At 33.2% G+C, this 20,846-nt stretch overlaps 2 protein-coding genes across 3 annotated transcripts; one reads left to right on the top strand and one right to left on the bottom strand.

Annotated features, from left to right (window-relative positions):
• Positions 1-7,185: 7,185 nt before the first annotated feature.
• Positions 7,186-13,094, bottom strand: LOC133295572 (vacuolar protein sorting-associated protein 26A-like). Of its 2 annotated transcripts, XM_061494412.1 has the most exons (12): positions 12,957-13,094; positions 12,412-12,457; positions 12,209-12,283; positions 11,895-11,969; positions 11,692-11,764; positions 10,942-10,986; positions 10,547-10,658; positions 9,869-9,935; positions 9,371-9,415; positions 9,015-9,070; positions 8,429-8,604; positions 7,186-7,751 (listed from the first exon to the last, which is right to left on the bottom strand). In XM_061494412.1, exons 2-12 carry the CDS (start codon positions 12,412-12,414, stop codon positions 7,573-7,575), a joined length of 906 nt encoding a protein of 301 aa, XP_061350396.1. In that variant the 5' UTR covers positions 12,415-12,457; positions 12,957-13,094; the 3' UTR covers positions 7,186-7,572. The 2 variants fall into 2 exon arrangements, with proteins under 2 accessions (XP_061350396.1, XP_061350397.1); XM_061494413.1 differs by lacking the exons at positions 12,209-12,283; positions 12,412-12,457; positions 12,957-13,094 and having other exon boundaries at positions 7,187-7,751; positions 11,692-11,781; positions 11,895-11,943.
• A 2,021-nt stretch (positions 13,095-15,115) lies between these two features.
• LOC133295569 (putative leucine-rich repeat receptor-like protein kinase At2g19210) lies at positions 15,116-19,659 on the top strand. The gene is given in 12 exon segments (XM_061494409.1): positions 15,116-15,813; positions 15,934-16,415; positions 16,573-16,711; positions 16,821-16,892; positions 17,001-17,072; positions 17,321-17,401; positions 17,591-17,745; positions 17,923-18,152; positions 18,253-18,379; positions 18,770-18,832; positions 18,934-19,123; positions 19,245-19,659. Coding segments are annotated over 12 exon segments (2,724 nt in total).
• Positions 19,660-20,846: the final 1,187 nt, after the last annotated feature.

Here is a 20,846-nt window from a genome sequence, read left to right on the forward strand (position 1 = left end):
ATTTATAATTAATATTGTATGGGATAAATTTTATGGGAATGCATCCTCTTATATATAATTTGAACATTATCATATCATGCGATGAATCTCATCCATTTAATAACGATCAGTGGTCGCAATTATATTGACAAGATTCATGAAACGAAAAAGAAGAAATATTCAAATTAATTTCTAACTGTTGTTACAGCAAAAAAGTTGAGGGCTTTACAGATTCTTATTTAACTAATTTTTACACACACAAAATGAAACAATTAAATATTTCGTCTATATTGAAATTTTACTAAATAATAAAAAACTTCATAAGTATTATTTAATAATAAATATCATTATTCCGTTATATAATAAGAAAAGAGGACTTTAATATTTTTAATATAAAATCAACTATTCAACAGTTCAAGGATTATTGGAAAAAATAAATAAAATTTTACTTACATCTTACTTGTATATTTGTGTGCAAATAATACTTAATTAAAAATATTAAATTATGAAAACTCATTATTGTATATAAAATTTTGGCTAAAATATAAGTTACCTCCTTGAACTTTGACCATGTTTCAAATTACCCCTTATACTTTTAATTGTTTCAATTAATCCCCTGTGCTTTATAATTTTTTCAAATCAACAATTCTATTAAAAATTTTACAAACTCTGTTAAACCTCCTTAGATGCCCTAAGCCCCAAATCTCAAAAAAAAAATTCTCTCTTTTCTTCTATGTTCTCTCATCTCTTATTACAATAGTTTGGGATGATTTCGATTTGGATCAGAGAAGATTAATGTGTCTCTTTTCTTCTGTGTCCTCCCAATGTCTCTCTTAAAAAATATTAACATCTTCTACGAAGGGTTGTAACACCCCATTCTAGAACCGATTTGTTAACATTACGTATGGCATTAGGCGCAGTTACAATCACAACAGTTGAATTAAAATACGGATAAACTTTTTCCTTTTTATTTATAAACGTTTATGTTTAGAATCAAATCCGTAATTAAAACAATTCCAATAGCTGTAATCATAACTTAAACTAAGTGTGGAACACCTAATGTAATTTTATTTGAACCATACGTTACCATTATAGTGTGCCAAGCAGTCCTCTTAGACCAACAAGGCTTAACAATTCATGTTTATCGTTATTAAACACTACACACCGCCACTTTTTAGTTTACTTAAGGAATTTTATATTATTTCTATGGTCTTCATTTTCCAATATGTTATAGATTTTTTTTGTTAGCTACATGTGGGTTCAAATTGCGCTCAAATCGAAGCACCGTAGCTCAAGTTATGAATTTTTGAAGAAAAAGTACTGAATTTCATTGGGGTCCCGCGGTGACAACGCCAAACCCGATAGCGCTAGAACACTGACTTTTTCACATCTTACGGCATCGTCAGCGCCAACCCACTATTTGGTGGCGCCAATAACGCCGTTTTGGCGCCAAAAGCCACGGTTCTGGAGATTTCACTATACTTTGGTATTTTACCCATAACTTGAGTTATACTTATCCGTTTAATGTAATCTTGGTCTCGTTGGAAAGCTAAGAAAAAGATCTATAACTTCCATTAAGACATAAGTGTTCAAACCTATCATATAGGATATGAAAATTGGACAACAAGACATGATATATTTATTTTTACATTGATTCTCAAGCTAAAGGTCTTCTTTCACCTAATTGGCATTTTATAACTACTACAAGACATCATCCTTACAATTTTAAGACACACATTTATCAAATAGTCATTCATGCCCTTCCATCATATATACAACAAGTACAATATTACACAATATCCAAGTGTCTTTAATACATACTCATGGGACTTAGCTACAAAATACTATGATAAAATCCTTGGCTCCCATCAACAAAAGAGACACGAAAGGAGGTGAGCATAGGCTAAGTCCACCAAAATAAAACATGATATACACATATCAAATGGCTTTCAAAGATAAATCCTATATATAGGAACTACCAAATGACATGCATAACAAAAATAATGCAATATCCTCATGCATCAATCTAATCCAAATATGGCCACTTGCCACCAGAGGCTCCTGCAGCATCTGTACCTGAAAGAGGGTCCCCACAACACGGAGTGAGATATACGAATACATCTCAGTAAATCAGGGATCCTTGCAGCATTTCTCCACCCCATGGTTCACTCACAGTATAATAGCAATAACCGTAAATAATGCAGTAAATACATATCCATGCAGTGTGTCAAACATCTGCAGGAGACATCCCTCAAGCTCTCATGTGGTCCTAAGGATACTCAGATGCAAAATAGTCCTACTGGCCAGCTAAACTACCAAGTATGAATTACGCTTCGTCATGCACGTACAAACATAGGGAAACACCATCCTATGCCACACCCAGTGCATACAGATACGTATAAAAAAGCATTAAACTACTTTATTGCATTTACATACACTATCAACAACCACTACCCGTTCCGAGCTTGGTGGAACAATAAAGGGATCAATTCCCAAGGTCCGAAGGTTTACCTCAATTTGCTTCAAGTCCAACCTTTGTTCACCCCCAATGAGCAATTAACCCAGCTTTACAACAATATCAACAACCTCACAAACAAACACCTACACAAGGTGTAATGCAATCAATCTATTGAATCCCAGAATATATCAATATTCATCAACCAACAATCAAATTCACACCATAAATAAAGCATGAACTTACCAATCCCAATGAGCTAGTCAAGCTCCATGACTTCCTCCAATGGTTGGTCCTTCAATGTTGGTTCACAAGGCTTAATCCTATCACCACAAGGGACACAATCAACCATCCAATTTACAATTGGCTCAAAATGCTAGAAAAATCACAAACCCCAAGCATGGATTTTCCAATATATTGCACAACAACCAAATGAAAATCTAAGTCCATTTCTTCCATTTATTTATCATTCCTAACAATATTTGTAAAGAAACTAAACCTCAATCAAACTCAAACAACCCAATCTTAAACCACATTTTCATAAATGGAACCCTAAATATGCATATCCTCAAAACACCAACAAAGGTGAAAATGCTTACCGCAATACCACCACAAGGGTTCAATGAAGGATAACCAACTTCAAGATTTTCGCCCTTCCCACGAAGAATATCTCACCCCACAATGGTTTCCACTCAAAACTAAGTTAGGGTTAAGAAAGAGGAGAAGATTTGAAGTGATTTTGGCTTTGGAATGAGTTGATTTGTATGATAAATGGGAAAGTAAGGTTTTATGCTCATCAATGTTTCTCCCACTCTCTCAGACGTTGTTGCACCCACGAGGAAGAAGAAGAAAATTTGAGATTTGGTTTGTGTTTTGCTACTTAGTATAGGTTAGTTATTTCAACTGGGTATAAGCTCATCTATTTATTCAACTTCATTCACCACCAAACTTAGCCCAATGGACTATAATATTTTTATAGTAATATTTTTAACTTTACTTTTATGTTTTGGGTACTTTTGCCTACACACATTTTTACCCCATAATTTTCACTTAATGTATTTTTTACCTCAAAAGTGGCCCAAATTTCTTTAATTAGACATTTTACCTAATTTAACCCACTAATACAAGATTAATTTCCTAATTACATGCAATTAATTAAATTTCATGGTGAGGGATATTATAACAATCATCGCTGGAAACTTTGTGAATAAATAATCAAGAGCTAAAGAAAAGAGAGAAGAAAAGATCATCGTTGGAAACTTTGTGTATAAATAATAACAAGATCATCTCATCCCAAACTTTGTGAAGATTCTTATATGTTAATCTTCTCTGATCCAAATTGAAATCATCCCAAACTATTGAGAAAAGATTCAAAGAAAATTGTAATAAGAGAAGGAAGAACGAAGAAGAAAAGAGAGAATAAATTTCTGAGATTTGGGGCTTAGGGCATGTGAGGAGGTTTAACAGAGATTGTAAAATTTTTAACAGAATTCTTGATTTGAAACAATTATAAATTACAGGGGGTTAATTGAAACAATTAAAAGTACAAGGGGGTAATTTAAACATGGTCAAAGTTCAAGGGGGTAATTTATATTTTAGCCTAAAATATTTTATGAAAGTGTTAAATATTTATTTATTAAAATAATTTTAAATGCATTAAATTCCATAAAAGAAATATTTTAAAAAATATATATATAACTTTGAATGACTCACAGGTTGACCCTACTCTATAGGATGGTTAACCAGTATGAGCTTTTATTATTGCAGGGTTTTTGATCCTGCAGGCTTTTTGGTCCTAACCTTTGTAAGAGATTCACCCATTTTGCCAATTTGGTTTGCTCAATGTTTTACTTTTAAGTGAAATGGACAAACCACAATTATCATTCACTGTAGTCAATTCTGTTTGTAGCTGGTCGAGGATTAAGAGTTTAAGTAAAAATTCATTCCTTAAGTTTTGGGATTATAATTAGTGGGAGGTGATTTGACATCCTTCAAAAGATCCGACCCGTTTAGCCAGGTAAGATCTAAGAAGCTCTGCTGCACAGGATGTTTCCGGTGGTGGCTGTGGATTCGCTATGGCAATATTTGGTGCCTTACATTTTTACAATCCATTTTTTATTGGGCATATGTAAAGAATCAATTTAACTCAAAAGTTTAAGTTATTGGGTAAGACTATCTTAGTATAAAGCATGCCCCTCACACGAGATGATTTTATATTTCTCCAACACCTTCCTTTATACGAGAGTTCATTGAACTTGAAAAGTAGACAATGCACAGGTTCACTTAACTGTGCTAAAAAATTTCATAAGACTTAATTAATTATTAATTAAATGGGATAACGAGGATCATGACATCGAAACTATGATACTATGTAAAAAATCAATTCAACTTGGGTTAACCTACTTTGATATGCGGCATTTTCACCAATCTATAACTTTTTAAGACCCGAAGTCTTACACAAGAACCGAAGAAAGTCACACTCGTTTGATGACCCAAAAATGGTAGCAAGAAATAATGATTCTTGCACGAACATGCATGAGTACATAAAATTTGAGCACATTTTTTTTCTCAAAAAAAAAAGAAAAATGTCCACCGTGTTATCCAGGTAAAAGAGACATTCAATAGAAAATTGAAATCCAACATAAGGAATTCTTGACATTTTCAGTTCGAGAATTTGTCAAGTGCTTCAGTGAGAAGACTACATATTCCTTTTATTCAAACATAACATAATAGGCACAATAACTCTATATATATATATATATATATATATATATATATATATATATGGTGTTATATATGGCCATGTTTTACTGATCATGGAGATTGACCAAGGTCCTGAGTTTTAACGGGACCAATACAGCAATCGCAGCAAGAGTCTGGAGGTGGAGGAGCGCAACACTCACAATTATCAATACATATGGGGGGGACCCTAGCTGCATAACAAAATGGAGTTCATGAGTTCATTATCATTGCAAACCATGCATAAGGCCATGTCACTTTGAAAGTTTCAATTTATGATATCTAATTGCAATGTTTACGTGTATACCTGATAACGGAATGCGTGCAGCATCACATAGTAAAGTGGGAGAGAGAGCCATGGCAAAGATGAAAATGGTCACCAAAGTAAACCTGAGAGAGTTGCTTGCCATTGCTAAAATAGGGAATATATTGAGAAATTTGAAAAGGATAAATGCTTGGTATTGGAATGATGATAATATGAATGTTGTGAAGCATATATATAATAGTTTGTCAGGGACTAGCATATGAGATAGCCATGGTTCTATACGTGCCGGCCGGCCGAAAGGTGAGAAATTTGATGGTTCAATTCCACGTTAATGTATCATTCAACAGTGGCTGTTATGTGTGTAACACACACATCCCTTGATATTTTAATATTTTTTAATGTTTGACATTCACATGTTTACAGATGTTAAATTTACATCGTTTTCTGCATACCTCAGCCGTACCCAAGGATGGACGGGAAGCATCCTTTAAAAACTAATTTAACATGGTATATTTATTAAGGGATAAGTTATTCAGAAAAATATTTCACTAATTTAATATGGTATATTTATTATGGGATAAGTTATTCAGAAAAATAATTTTGTAGTAAATGCATAAATACAGATAAGTTATCTGCATTTACTTTTAAAATGACGTCGTTTTGGGATTGAAAGATTAGAAAATTATAATTATAAAGACTATAATAAACCTGAAATAAATTCAAATGGCAAAAACACCATGATTTCCGCCCCAAAATGACGTCGTATTGGGTTTACTGCAGATAACTAATCTGCAGTAACTGCAGAAAAAGCGAACCCTAAGTTATTCTATTTTTTTTTTGTTTCTGTCTATTTTTGCCTACCACTCTAAAAGATCATTAGATCAGAATTTTGATTAACATTTTTCTTTCTTTCTCCTCTTTATATCCTAATCTAGTGGTGTTGGCGAGTGATAGCTAAAGATAGGCAGAAAAAAAAAGTAGGTAAAATAACTTATCCCGTTTATTAAAAATTGATTACAGTTTTTTTTGTAAGCGATTGACAGTTTTTAATTTGAATGTTTCTTTCAATAAGAACTTATTTTATTTAAAATTTAATTTTGATGCACTGTCAATCTAATTCGTTCTATACTTGCATGCAAAGACATTGGTCTTATTAGAAATTCTCACTAATAGTGTTATTTATGGTGATGATTATCAATTAGTTATATTTTAGTCTTTTATGCAAATCGTCTTCTTTTTCTCTGCCCAATAATTTGCTATTATCATTTAACCATGCTTACTGTTTTTATTTTGTTTTCAATCCATCAGATCACGAGTTACACCAAATTATACCGCACTCTCCTCAATGTAAATCTTTATGCCCATCTCAGGAAGAATTGAATCTGGAACTCATTACAGTTAGTTCTCATGTTAAACATGGCGCCACCTAAGCACAATCAAATTGAATTGAAGTATCGACTGAAGTTGTTGATGACTTGTAATTCACAAAACAAAATGATACATTACTGCGATTCTAAAAACAAATATATTCATACTCTGACGTCCTTAAAAAATCACCAACAATGCAATACAATTGTTGGTAAATGTGGGTTTGGAACAGTTTATCTGATCTATATGACGACACTCCAGTTGCAGTGAAAAAGTTTTCTCCATCATCAGTACAAGGTTATCAACAATTCCAAGCTGAGGTATACGTTATTTATCACTTTTCACAAAGTTTTTTAGTTCAACAATAAATAAAGGGGCCGGTTATAGTTCCTATAACTTTAATTAAATATGCGGTGGTAAAGAATTGCGCAAGACACAAAGCCTGTAGGTGTTCGAAAGAGAAAGACCAAATACGCATTGATTGTCGTTGAGGGATATCAATGATCCAGCACAAATAAGAGAACTAGCTAGAATGGCATGTCTAATGTTTCAAAACTGGGTCAAGAAACGGATGAGAAATCAGTCGATGTACATAACAGCAGGTGTCGCATTTCAAGCAATGACCCCGCTAGAAACTAAGCCATTTTACCACTTAGAAAACCTGATTCATGTGGCTGAACCCTAGATACCGGAGCTCTTCAAAGTCCATGGCAATCTTCATTATTTCTATCCTTGTCAAACAAAATACTCATGCCCTGTATATTAATCAGGAAGTTTGTTGCAGCCTATACAATGTGATTTCCTGCTGCTTAAAATAACGCCTGTCCTCTTCGTCAACCAGCACAAGATTTAAAAAGTACTTCACACTAAATTTGTTATTAATGTTGTGATGAGTTGGTGTCAGCTCGTAAGGACTGAGGAACAGTCTGATTGGGATTGATTCACCTGTAAGAAATTCACTCATTAGCCATTGTATTTTTGTGAGTATTGAAAGTAGTTTACATTATAAATTATGCTTGTTTAAGTGTAAATTGCCTGTCACTATAATTCATTTTACTACGTGCATATTCCAGGAACAAGTGATGTTATTTATAGCTAGTGTCCAGATCCAATCTTTATTTAAATGAGAAGATGATATGTCTTTTATGTAGGCAAATCTACATCTGTAGTAGAAAACTTTTGCCTCCACCCCTTGGCTTTTCTAGTTGCCAGGGTATGTGAGAGAGAATACAATGTTGTCTTTTGCAATTTTGTTTCCCCATCTATGGTTGAACTGTTGAAGGTCTTTCATCTGTGTTTCAAAATGCAAAACCAGTAGAACATATTTTCTCTAATCAACCCTTTTTTTTTTGTAGCGTATACGAAGACATTATGAATGTCTTCTATGGTATACCAACTTTCTTTTATAGGGATTTTTTGTGATAGATCTAATATTCATTATTATTTAATGAAAAAATATGCATCTTTATCAGTCTGTAACTATAAAAGATCGGAATTTTGTATAAACCAATGTGGAAACATAGATCTAAACTATTATATTATCAAATACAGATATATGAGTAGAATTGTAGAAAACTATCAAAAAGATATATTTTAATCATCCAGTGTCAGTGTTCACATACCTCTGACAGGGGCACCATCCATCAACTCAAATTTAGCCAATGTTTCTGTCTCAACATGGGTGTTGGTACCTGACCCAGTTGATTCTCGACGCCTTATCTCTAGATCCATGTTTTTTATCTTGATTCTTACAAGGAGAAAGTATATCTTGCCAATGATGACATCTTTCAGATGGTACCTGAAAAGTTATAAGCCAAATTAGTATTTACAATTCTTTTGCCCTTTCAGGTATAAAATATAAAAGAGCAGATTAGTACAATATTCTCTTCCAAGCTGTGGATACATCATTCTGCGGTTTTAATTTTTGACTATTTTTAGTGCAGATACCTTCCTACTCATCTAGGAATGCTAAATTGCATCTAATTCCCTTATCCAGTTATAATCAACAGATGATACACTGGTAGTTAAGTTGGAATAACAAATTTACAGGCAAATGGAAGAAAACAAGATAAACCAATTATAATTTTCCAATTCCAAGCTATAAATAAATAAAATTGGAGATAAGTTGGCACCTGAATAAGACTATTAATCTGCTAAAGACTCATACAATAATTTCTTTTCAAATGGCCCATGAATACATAAACTTACTTGCTTTTGTTGTATTCAAACTCTATGTGTAGACAATCTTCAATACCAACCTCCATCTGCACAAGAAATAACATTATGCTAATTATAGTGGAGATTGGAGAAGAAATAAAAGCAGCCAGTAACATAGTGGCGAGGAAAGTTTAAGGCAACATAACTATATGCGGCTGCAAATATTTTATCAATGAACTGAAGGGAAATGGTCAACGATCCAACTTCACTTTACAATTGCCCCCCGGTCATTGGTCATTTTAATTGATCGGAAGTACGTGCATGCATCACTATTACTGCTGCTAACATGGTGGCAGAGAATTGATACTAGACATCTAGAAAATCAAATATTATGCTAATGAACTCACCTTGATGCTATTGTTAATTGGCGGAGAGGGGGAATAGTTGCATACCTGATCATGATGATAAAAACAGAGATTATATATAAAAATATATAAGTAGATGAAATGGGGTCATGATAAAAAACATCAAAATTTCTATATCAATTTTGCTTATTGTTAGAAATACAATATAAAACCATTCATTTACCTTCATCTAATAACATAAGTTTTTAGCAGAGATGGTTCATGACACTTATTAATCAAGTGATATATGAAGAGGATATATATATATATATATACACACACGTAATTTAAATGGTAAAGATTATAAGTGTCATAATATCATACATAAAATATATATTTTTTAATTTTTTTGGCATAGGGAACAACATACTCATCCGTACTAAAAATGTACTTCGCAGCTACATCCAACACATACCATGCATGAAATGCAGTGGTCTGATAAAATAGAATTTAACTCAATATCTCAGACCATGACTCTCAAGATCTTCTCTTATAACATACCATGAAATCCTGGTATTCTACCATGCTTCCTGCATAACCTCGACTGATGGTTACTTTCAAGACATACCTGGAAATTGCAAATGCATAAAACATCACACAGTATCATATTCGAAATTCCCAACCTATTATTTTTAAAATTAAAATAGAACACAGATTCTGAATTTCTCCTTCAGTAATCAAATATGAAGTAACTTATTTATTACTAAAAACAAACAATCATGACAATGCATATAACTTTCTGCATTCAAAATTAACTACTGGATCACAAGGAGCATCCATAAAAGGTAAACGATGATATGCCCAGTTGTCATTTTATTATTTATTTCGAAAACTTGAGGAAGAAGTGGAACTAGTTTTACATAAAAAATTTAAAGAAAGATATATTGACCCTGAGGCAAAATAATCAAAACAACCCACAACTAAATTTGAAATTTTAGACATTCAGCTAAAAGTGAACCAGAAATGCCTTATCAATAAGTGCACCGTACACAATGACACAATTCCCCAAAAAAACTTTAAATCACTCATTGTGCATGGTGAAATTGCATGCCCTTAGTATCTGTTTGTTAGTATAATAAGCCAGGGCAAAGGGAATGTCTCAGAGAACCAGTCAACAAAAAATACACGCACAAAACTTTACATTTGGAAGTTCGCGAGTCTCCAAGAAATCAGTCATACCTAAGCCTCACATTCACCCCACTATATGTCTCATAGGGCATTTCAACAGTCGAAAATTCAAATGGATAAGTTTTCTTCTCATAGATATCTCCCGGAACATCCAGTTCTCGTACTGAAAAACATGGCAAGAAAGATAATAAGAAACTGAAACCATATACAAGATATAAGAAATTATACACATTTTATTCACCTTTAAGATGAATTACAAAGCAGAATAACAAGTAGAGTTTTCATATTAATTCAAACGAAAGGATAAACAAGATAAAATTCTCTTTTCCTCCCCTACCAAGCCCCAACCTATTATTTCTCAGCAGTATAAGTAATCGTAGTAGTACTACAACCATGTAGTAGAGTTCCATTATTAAAAGGAAGTTACAGAATGCTCAGTTGCTCACCAAGAGAGGTAAAGTCATAAAAATTCCCTCTGTCAAAATACATCTCTGCATGTTGAAACAAGATAAGAAAATGATATCAGACTTGAAGAGAAAACGATATGATTTCAAATGTCATTTGGCAAATAAATGAGTCCCCAAGCAATAGTGGAATAACAACTTTGTATGTTTTATACAAGTTCATAATGGAATACTTCTTTCCCTTCATGATCATTACAAACAAAGATTTAAGATAGAAAAGAAACAATCCAACAGGCCATCATGTCTATTAGATAAAAGACAGAGAATCAGCTTCAAATATTTAACACAAACAACAATTGAACAAGAAAATAACGAATTAAAAAGCTAGAAGTAGCAAATATCCTCAAAATGAAGAACTGAAATTTACATACGGACTAGAGAAACCATAACTCCAGTCTCATTAAAGGAATATAAAGGTCAAAATAGCCTGGGAAATAATGCATGTTTCATTAGGAAATTACAAAAAAATGCTAGAAAATACAACAAGATCTTGCTTTCATTATCACATAGTATCTTGAAAACATTAATTTTTTAAAAAATAAAATTGGCTGAATAGGAATTGTCTGGCCAAAAAACTACAGACATTATCATCCTCCCCACACGGCCACACATAGTGATAGAAAATGCAAATACTACAACTACAAGGGTCAACGAAGTATATGAAGAACTAATACCACATTCGACTTTGGAGACACATGCCACATTAAATAGTTAGAGTAGCCAAGGACAAACCTATCTGTCCAAGGAGTTCAACTTTTATGCCATTGTGGTCAATCTTCTTCCCTTGCACTGGTTCTATTGTAATCTGATCATGACAGCAAACTGATAAATATTCAATGCAGTAAGGTTCATAAGACAAGATATAGAAATTTATTTCAACAATAACACGTTTAAGATACACTCAATAATATTAAGAACATTAACAAATAAAATACCTTCCCAGCAATGTTTTCTTGACTTTGGAAAAGAGGGACCATAACTGTTTGATCATTCTCTTTTTTCAGTGGAATCTACAAAACCACAAAGCACATCAACTGTAATAATTAAATCATATACGAGTCACTATAATGGTAGAAAGCCACATTTTTAAAAAGATGGTTAAGCATTATACTCTAAGACAACTTTAAGCCAAGTTACAATCTCCCTTCCTTAACTTTCACCAAGCATAATCGAGCTTTGCATCATCATTACAGAATGCACAAGGCATAATTCAATAGATACCCCAATTCACTATGAAAAGAGGGCTCACCTGCTTACGACTTTTCCCATCAGTAAATGTGATTAAGATGTTACATGCCGGCTTGAAAGCTCCAAGAAGGAAATTCTATTTTTTTTTATTTTGTGACCAAAAGGTGGAGAGGTAAAATCAATTGCAGAACATGTCAGACAAGGTCAGACGAATAAACACTGTTACATAACAAAAACATGAATAAACAAAATAACAAGACTCACCATGCTGTTCACAATTCAATCTTCTTCTTCGTCAGTACACAAGTTCCTGTGCAATAAAATCTCGATTCTAATATCCAAATAGTATACAGACGAAAACAATATTCCTAATCCCATACTCTTCTACAACAAAACACAAGCTCATATATCATTGCATTGATCTAAACGGATCAAAGCTCATATCTGCCCAATCCTAACCCTGAAAATTAAATCCAAATAAAATTGGACAGATACTATACTAAGTTCATGATCACGCATATGCATAAAACATTGCCTCGTCAAAGTTGGCTGTTTGAAACAAACCCATGAAATAATTGACCATGAATTACATGCAAATAGCATAAAAATGCTAGCTTATCTAAATTTCTCTGTATTTACATCCATAGTCCAATATCAGCTGAATCATCCCAGATGCGCATCAATGTAGAAGACAAGAAAAACACTTCTAATTATAGAAACTACCCAAATCACAAATCCGCCGCAAAAGAGTGTATAGTAGTAGCGAAAGAACTGGAATTCCGGTATGAAAGCAGGAGAATTTCACGTACCAGAGAGAGGAAGACGAGAGCACAAACAAAAACCCTAGGCTTGAATCGGGAAGCGCAAGAGAAATCTCAGGTGCAAGATGGATTTCACCGGCGATCATCGGATTGGGAATTCAATTTCACGGTTAACAGCGATGACTACAGTATATTACTATTTTGTTTCGTGACCCTGCAAGCACGTCCCAGCGTGACAGGCACGTGACTGATGATGCTGGCGTTTTCTTCTCAGTTTGTCTTGGTTTGCTTTTCTATTTTTGATGTACATAAAATTGTTATTATTTAATAAAAGATATATTTTTCCTATGTTGTAGAAAAAAAATTTCTTATGTTGTAGAAATAAAAGTATAAGTGGGACCCACAGAAATGAGAGAGAGAAAAGAGTTGTGGGACTCCACCTCTTTTTGTGTGTGTAGGAGAATTGTTTATCTCATGTAAAATGATATAAACATAACTCTTTAATAAATATAAAAGAAATGAGTTTTTTTTTTATCTTTTTATAATGGTTAAATGATGTTTGAAACTTCGAATTAACTTGGGCACAACTTAATTAGCTTATTGGTCAAATGTATTGTTATAAAACTAATCTTTTGGACATCTTGTAACTAAGTAACCCCTATAATTCCCTTTTATAGAAATTGAAGTTCGATAACAGGAATGTAGTTGATTTATTCATATATCGAAATTTATTAGTAATTCCTAAGAGCCTGTTTGATACATTTTTACTTTTAAAGTTAAAAGTTACTTTTAAGATAAAATTAAAAAAAAAACTTTAAAAATAAAATTAAAAGTTATTGGATGATTATATAAAAAATTTAGTTTAAAAATTACTTAAAAGCTATTCATTTTAAAAAAAAGATTGTTTATTTTTATAAAAAAAATTGATACAATTTTAAAAAAAGCTCCTCTTAGAACTTTTGATTTTTAACTTTTTTCTTTGTTATATTTTTTTTTATTTTAAGAGCTTTTGTAAAAAGCTATTTGACCTTTGTTTATCAGAAAAAAAAATTATTTGACCTAACTTCTAAATATAAGCTAAGCTAAAAAAAAAAATCCTCTCAAACAAGCACTAAGTATTTGATGTTCTTATAAAGCGAGGAATATATTCATTCAAACAGTAAGGACTAAGGAGTTTATTTCTTTTAATCTCTCGAGTTTGAGTTCAAGGGATGAAGAGAATATTTTTGAAAGAGTCATCCTCCAATCGACCTAATTGTTTTTAGAGAAGAAAAATTATAGTGATAACCCCTTAGTAAAAAATTAAGCCAATTTTTTTAAAAAAGAATTCATATTTAAAAATAATTGTAAGGTAATAGGTTTTAAAAAAATTAAGAAAATTTTCATAGGTTTGAGTCTTCCAACATGCAGTCTATGGTGTTTTAATTTATCAAATGTGTTGTAACCACTTGTTACATCTTCAAATATGATTCTGGCTTCCATGAGATTGAAAACCATTGGCAAGCAAGTTTGTTTTATGATCAAATCAAAAGCAATTGATTTTGCCCCCACAAAGTATGTCTAATTAAAAACAAACTAGGACCCTAGGTTGCTGAATTTTGCAGGCCACGTTATGGCTGACGAGAAACATAGTTACGGTATTACCTAGATTCCTCTCCTGGTCCGAAGTTGCAGAGGAACTAGGTGTGAAAGTGCTCTTGATTTCAACACCAACAATGGATAAATAAAATTAGCAATCGCTAGATGTTTGAAATTTTGGGTCAAGTATGGTGCAGAGAATTGAATTCAGTTTGGTTTATCAGCTTGTCAAATGGGTACGAGTATTTTTTTGCCAAAATTAGCTGTACTTAATTGACAAATATGCATGCAAGTCTAGAAATCCAATAATAAACTAATCAAAGAAAATTGCATATGCAATTTGGACAATTCAATTGGGAAGTTTCTAATAGTCAAAAAAGGGGGTGAAGGAATTTAATATTCAGCAAAATTTGACTTCAATAGCACCCATATTGAGATTAAAAGTTTAAAACTAATATCATCTTTGAATGATTAAGCTCAATCATATCTTGTAAATGGCTTGTTTTCTTCAATTCTTCAATCTCGTGGAGGTGCTTACTAGTCCAAAAATATAACCAGGAGGTTTCAACATCCATTATCAGATTGAGTCTGTAACAAGTTTTTTTCAATTCTATACACAAAATTCAGAAATGGCATTAGGACACTTACTATTTTTCGTGTTTCAACTTTCTTTGACACTTCTTATCATTGTTCATGCCCAGAATCAATCAGGTTCGGTTGTCTCATCTCGTTATTCTGAATACTAGGATTGCTTCTTGTCATGAGAACTTATGCTTACACCTTTTCTAGGCTTCATTAGTATTGACTGTGGACTTGTGGATGAACAAAGCTACACAGATGAAACCACTGCCATCAATTACACTTCGGATGTCAACTTCACAGGCAATGGTGAAAGCCACACCATATCACCTAAATATAAGGCTTCCCTTGATAGGCAGTTCTGGAATGTTAGAAGCTTCCCGGGAGGAACCAGGAACTGCTATACCCTTCTTGTTCCTCAAGGAAGTAGCAAGAAATATTTAGTCAGGGCCAGTTTCATGTATGGAAATTATGATGGCAAAGACTTTCTTCCCCAATTTGATATCTATCTTGGAGCCAAATGGTGGGAATCAGTGGTGTTTGAGGATGCATCCAGTGTAATAACCAAGGAAATCATTTATGCTGCTTCATCAGATTATGTTCATGTTTGCCTATTTAACACCAACAAGGGTACACCTTTTATTTCAGTTTTAGAGCTTAGAGTTCTTAACAGTGATGCCTATCTAGTTAACTCTCTCGAGCTATTGGCGCGGTTTGATGTAGGCTTAAGGAATGGTGAAATGATCAGGTGAGTCATTTTACAATATAGCACAGTGATATCATGGAACTAACACTAAAAGGGAATATGATGTTTTTTCTTTTCTTCCTTTTTAATATAATGCTCTCTCATGTTTTTCCTTTGCCAAAGATATCCAGATGATGTCTATGATAGGATGTGGACACCTTATAACTCAAATGACTGGAAACAGATAGATACCACATTCACCATAGACAAAGGAGCACCTTCATACAATTTTTTACCATTACCACCCTCCATTGCCATGAGAACAGCAGCAATTCCTGAAAATGTTGGCGACAACATAAAATTTTACTTCCTTCCCAAGTATAATGCCTCCACATATTATGTGTACTTGTACTTTGCTGAAATCCAGAAGCTCAAGGCTAATCAAATTAGAGAGTTCAACTTTTTTGTAAATGGGGAGGTTATTAATAATGCTCCAGTCAATCCTTTGTACCTGAAGAGCCTGTATTATGCATATGCTGTAAGTGAACCTCGGTTGGAACTTTGGATCAATAAAACTAGTAGATCAACTCTTCCGCCTCTCCTCAATGCCATTGAGATATATATGTCAAAGGACTTCTTACAATCAGAAACATATCAAACAGATGGTATGTTCTTAGATAAGCTGATTTTGCTCTCTAATAATATCAACTTATAATTTATTCCAGACCCTTTCCAACACCACAATAAACATGCACTATTCTTATTATTACTCAGAGGACTATATTTATTTTCTTCCTGACCTACTTATATTTATGATAACAGTTGATGCTATCATAAATGTCAAATCAATATATGGGATCAAGAGAAACTGGCAAGGAGATCCTTGTACTCCACTGGCTTACTTGTGGGATGGTCTTAACTGTAGCTATGCTGGATCTGGTTCACCAAGGATCATATACTTGTAAGTTTGGCATGACATACATATACACTGATCCCTTAGTTTAGTTTTAACTGCAACTTTATTGTTTTATCTTCAATAATATTCATGAACTTTACAATCATGTTTTTAGGAACTTATCTTCCAGTGGTTTAATTGGAAATATAGCTCCTGGCATATCCAGTCTGAATTGGATAGAATATTTGTAAGTTTCTGAATCTATCAGATACAAATAACAAGCTATATAGTTGATAATAACAAATTGATTCCTGCTCCTAAAGTTTAGTAAAATTATTTTTTTTTTCCATTTTAGGGATTTATCAAACAACAGTTTGACTGGGGCCGTGCCTGACTTCCTATCTCATTTGCGCTTCTTGAAAGTTCTGTAAGTAAACTATTTTGATCTGTCTGAATTCTATAATGAGAAAGAGATTTCAAAGATGGAGTTGATTTTTCGATTAATTTTATTGCTTGAGTTGTTCAAGAAATCATGATAAAAATGTCAATGTGCACCTTATTGTTAAAAAACCTCAACCAGGTCCAGCTCTTAATAGAACTTTTACCCTTTTTTTCTGGTTTTTAAATTTTTTTATGAAAGCTTGTATAAAGGGTAACCCTTTTTCTCCATTGAAGAAACCTGGAAGGAAATCAACTATCAGGAGCAATTCCAATGCAACTCATTGTGCGTTCAAAGAATGGTTTGCTTGAATCCAAGTATGCTCCATTTCAAATTTCATTTTTAAATAATACTATGTTTCTGTTTTGACTTCATTTCCCTTGAGCTAGTGATTTATCTCATATTAATATTACAAAAATGAATGGCGTCACTGGCATATTAGTTCTGGTTTACCATTTGGTAAGACAATGTCATGTAACCTGTTTATTTCTTATTGTAAACACAAGTTTTGGTGGAAATCCAAATCTTTGCTCCTCAGGTTCATGCAACGAAGGGAATGGGAATAAGATTGTGGTTCCACTGGTGGCATCACTCGGTGGAGCTTTCATGATGCTAGCTGTCACAGTGATTCCTTTCAGCATATACAAAAGGAGTCAAAGAGGTATATGTTATCTTCTGTTCTATTGATATATGGGGGAAGGCAAAATAAATGATTGGGGGGATGTGTCAAACGAGGTTGTGAGAGCGTGAGAAAAGTTAATCTTAACCATTTAATCTTAAATGAATGGTTCCTATGTGTGTATATGTGGATATTGATGGTGTTTTCTTCTTCCCACAGTTTCCCCTGGTCTGAGCAAGGTGAGTGCTTATTCCAGAATAAAGGAGGAACTTGAGTCAAATAAACAAGAATTCACCTATACTGAAGTCTTGAGCATAACCAGAAACTTTGAGAGGGTTGTGGGGAAAGGAGGAAGTGGAACAGTCTACCTTGGCTATCTAGATGATACTGAGGTAGCTGTCAAAATGCTCTCTCCCTCAGCTCAAGGATATCAGCAATTTCAGGCTGAGGTAGTATGATTAACTTCAAATACCATCATACCTATGTATAAACTCAATGGTGATATCATATTTATGTTTACTGAAGGAATTATGACTTTCTGATTCACAGGCCAAACTTCTTGCTATAGTTCATCATAAATGCTTGACTGCTCTTATAGGGTATTGTGATGATGGCACCAACATGGCTCTCATCTATGAGTATATGGCTAATGGAGACTTGGCGAAACATTTATCAGGTATGATCATTTGAGCCCATCTAATTTTATTTCTCACTAACATGTTACAATTAAGGGGCAGTTACATAATATTTATTCAAGTTCGTATCTACTTTTGCTAGATGAAAGACACTGATTGAAACTAAATGCTTCTTATTCTCTAAATGTCTTGGTCATCTTCATAAAACTCTAAATAGTCAAAGGATGCCAATGACAAACAATTCAAATAAAGTTAAATCAGATACATTTAGATGAGGCTTAAAATTTGAGCATAGATCAGTTCTACTGGTCTTTTCTATATATTATTCTAAAAGTGTCAAGAATGATGTCTCTTGTCTTTTCTTTTCTGTTTTCCTGATTTCCTGTTTTAAAATTCATGAATTCCTTGTGAAGCTTGTTTCATAAATGCAGATAAAAACGAAAATATATTGAGTTGGAAACAACGACTTCAAATTGCAGTGGATACTGCAGAAGGTAAGTATGGAAAGAATCCTTTTGCTCCTCCCCTCCTTCCTTACATGAGAGTAAGAATTATAGTTCATGCAATAAAACATAACTTGAACTTTTAACTGTAGGATTGGAGTATATGCATCATGGCTGCAATCCACCAATTGTTCACAGAGATGTTAAATCTAAAAACATCTTACTAAATGAAAAATTCCAGGGTAAACTAGCTGATTTTGGTTTGTCAAAGATCTTCCCTAATGAAGGTGACACCCATATGTCCACAGTGATTGCTGGCACCCCAGGATACCTTGATCCAGAGTAAGTTATTATTTCAACTCAAACCCAAATGTGAATTGTAAAGGGTCTTAAGACAACACTTTGTTTTTCCTTTTTCTCTTTTGATTATATATGGATTGAGTTGCAAATTTTTATTCTGCAGGTACAATAGATTAAGCAGGTTGAATGAAAAAAGTGATGTTTTCAGTTTTGGAGTAGTTTTGCTTGAGATAATTACTGGCCGACCTGCCATTACCAAAACTGAAGAGAAAATTCACATAATTCAATGGGTTGGTTCCATGCTGACTGAAAGGGAGGTCAATGATATTGTGGATTCAAGGTTACAGGGGGAATTTGATATTGATTCTGCAAAGAAAGCATCAGATACAGCAATGGCTTGTGTAGCACCCACTTCCATTAAGAGGCCAACCATGAGCCATGTTGTTATGGAACTAAAACAATGTTTGGCAAATAGGATAACTCATTTGTCTGAATCTAACAATCATGAGAGTTCATCGAGCAGCTTAAGCACTGTCTCCTTTGATAGAATTAGCGGCGAGAGCTCTCTAGAACGGTAGTAAATTTGGAGCTCAATTTTCTTCCATTTTAGTTTTTACAGTTTGCTTATAGACGACACATGCAGTATGATAACAGTAACAAGCTCTATTCATTTTTTATTTTTTTTTGAAATTTCGCTCTATTCATTTTAAGTGATAAAAAAATCACACGAGTGTAGACTATGTTGCAGTTAGGGGTGAAAGTGGGCTGGAGCTAGGCCAAGTTTTGTTCCGAAAAGTTCAAGTCTACGTCAAAAAATTTCAATTTGGTCTGGCCCAATGAGTCTAACTGTTAGCCTGGTTTGGCCCGTTTATAAAAAAACAAATGGCCTCGCTTGGCCCGTTAGCCTGTTAATTTTTAACTTCCAAGCAGAACCATGAATCAACTTTATAAATTACTCAAATTATGTTACTACATCAAAAATCATAATTTCAACATCCAAAGAATCATAACAAAACTAATAGAATATGCATTTAAGTCATTTTTCAAAAACAAAATGCTCAAACTAAATAACATATATTTCATCAGATTCAACAAACAAATCCATACTATGTAAATTAAAATAACTACATAAATCCAACAAACAAACACATCATGATGTTTGTAGTAAGTATAATCTCTCCCAAAAATCTTTTAATATATTCATATACACAATCTAACATGTTGAGATGTTGGTTCCTTCTATATAAGAAATAAAGTAAGATTTCTATTAAAATATAATCGAATATAATTAAGTTATAAATAATTGCAATTGATTAAATTTATATCTTTTTTTTTCAAGGCATACTTACTCTATTTTCTTTAATAAAATAAATATTTTACAATATAGGCCGGCCTGTAGGCTTATAGGCCCGGCCTTTTGAAAGTGGGCCTACGGCCTTCTTATTAAACAGGCTTTTTTAAGGCCCGAGTCCGGCCAATTATACAAAATATACTAGGTCAGATCTAGCCTGATATAGGCCGAGTCGTAGGCCCCTGTAGGCCGGCCCGGCCCAGTTTCACCCCTAGTTGCAGTGGCGGAGCTGAGCTCTAATTTGAGTCTGTTTCAAAAAAATTATGTGTATTTTTTTCTTAATTTTAGTTAGTTCATATTATAATATATTTAAACTATATTAAATACAGAGAATATGCACTAAAAAAAAGTTATAATTTTATTAAATATTTTTTAATTTTACTAAAAATACTTTATTTTTTTATACAACTGAAA

The sequence above is a fragment of the Gastrolobium bilobum genome, unplaced genomic scaffold (genome assembly GCF_033153095.1).
Source record: "Gastrolobium bilobum isolate Gb01-03AN ecotype WA unplaced genomic scaffold, APGP_CSIRO_Gbil_v1 utg3173, whole genome shotgun sequence".
Classification (NCBI taxonomy): domain Eukaryota; kingdom Viridiplantae; phylum Streptophyta; class Magnoliopsida; order Fabales; family Fabaceae; genus Gastrolobium; species Gastrolobium bilobum.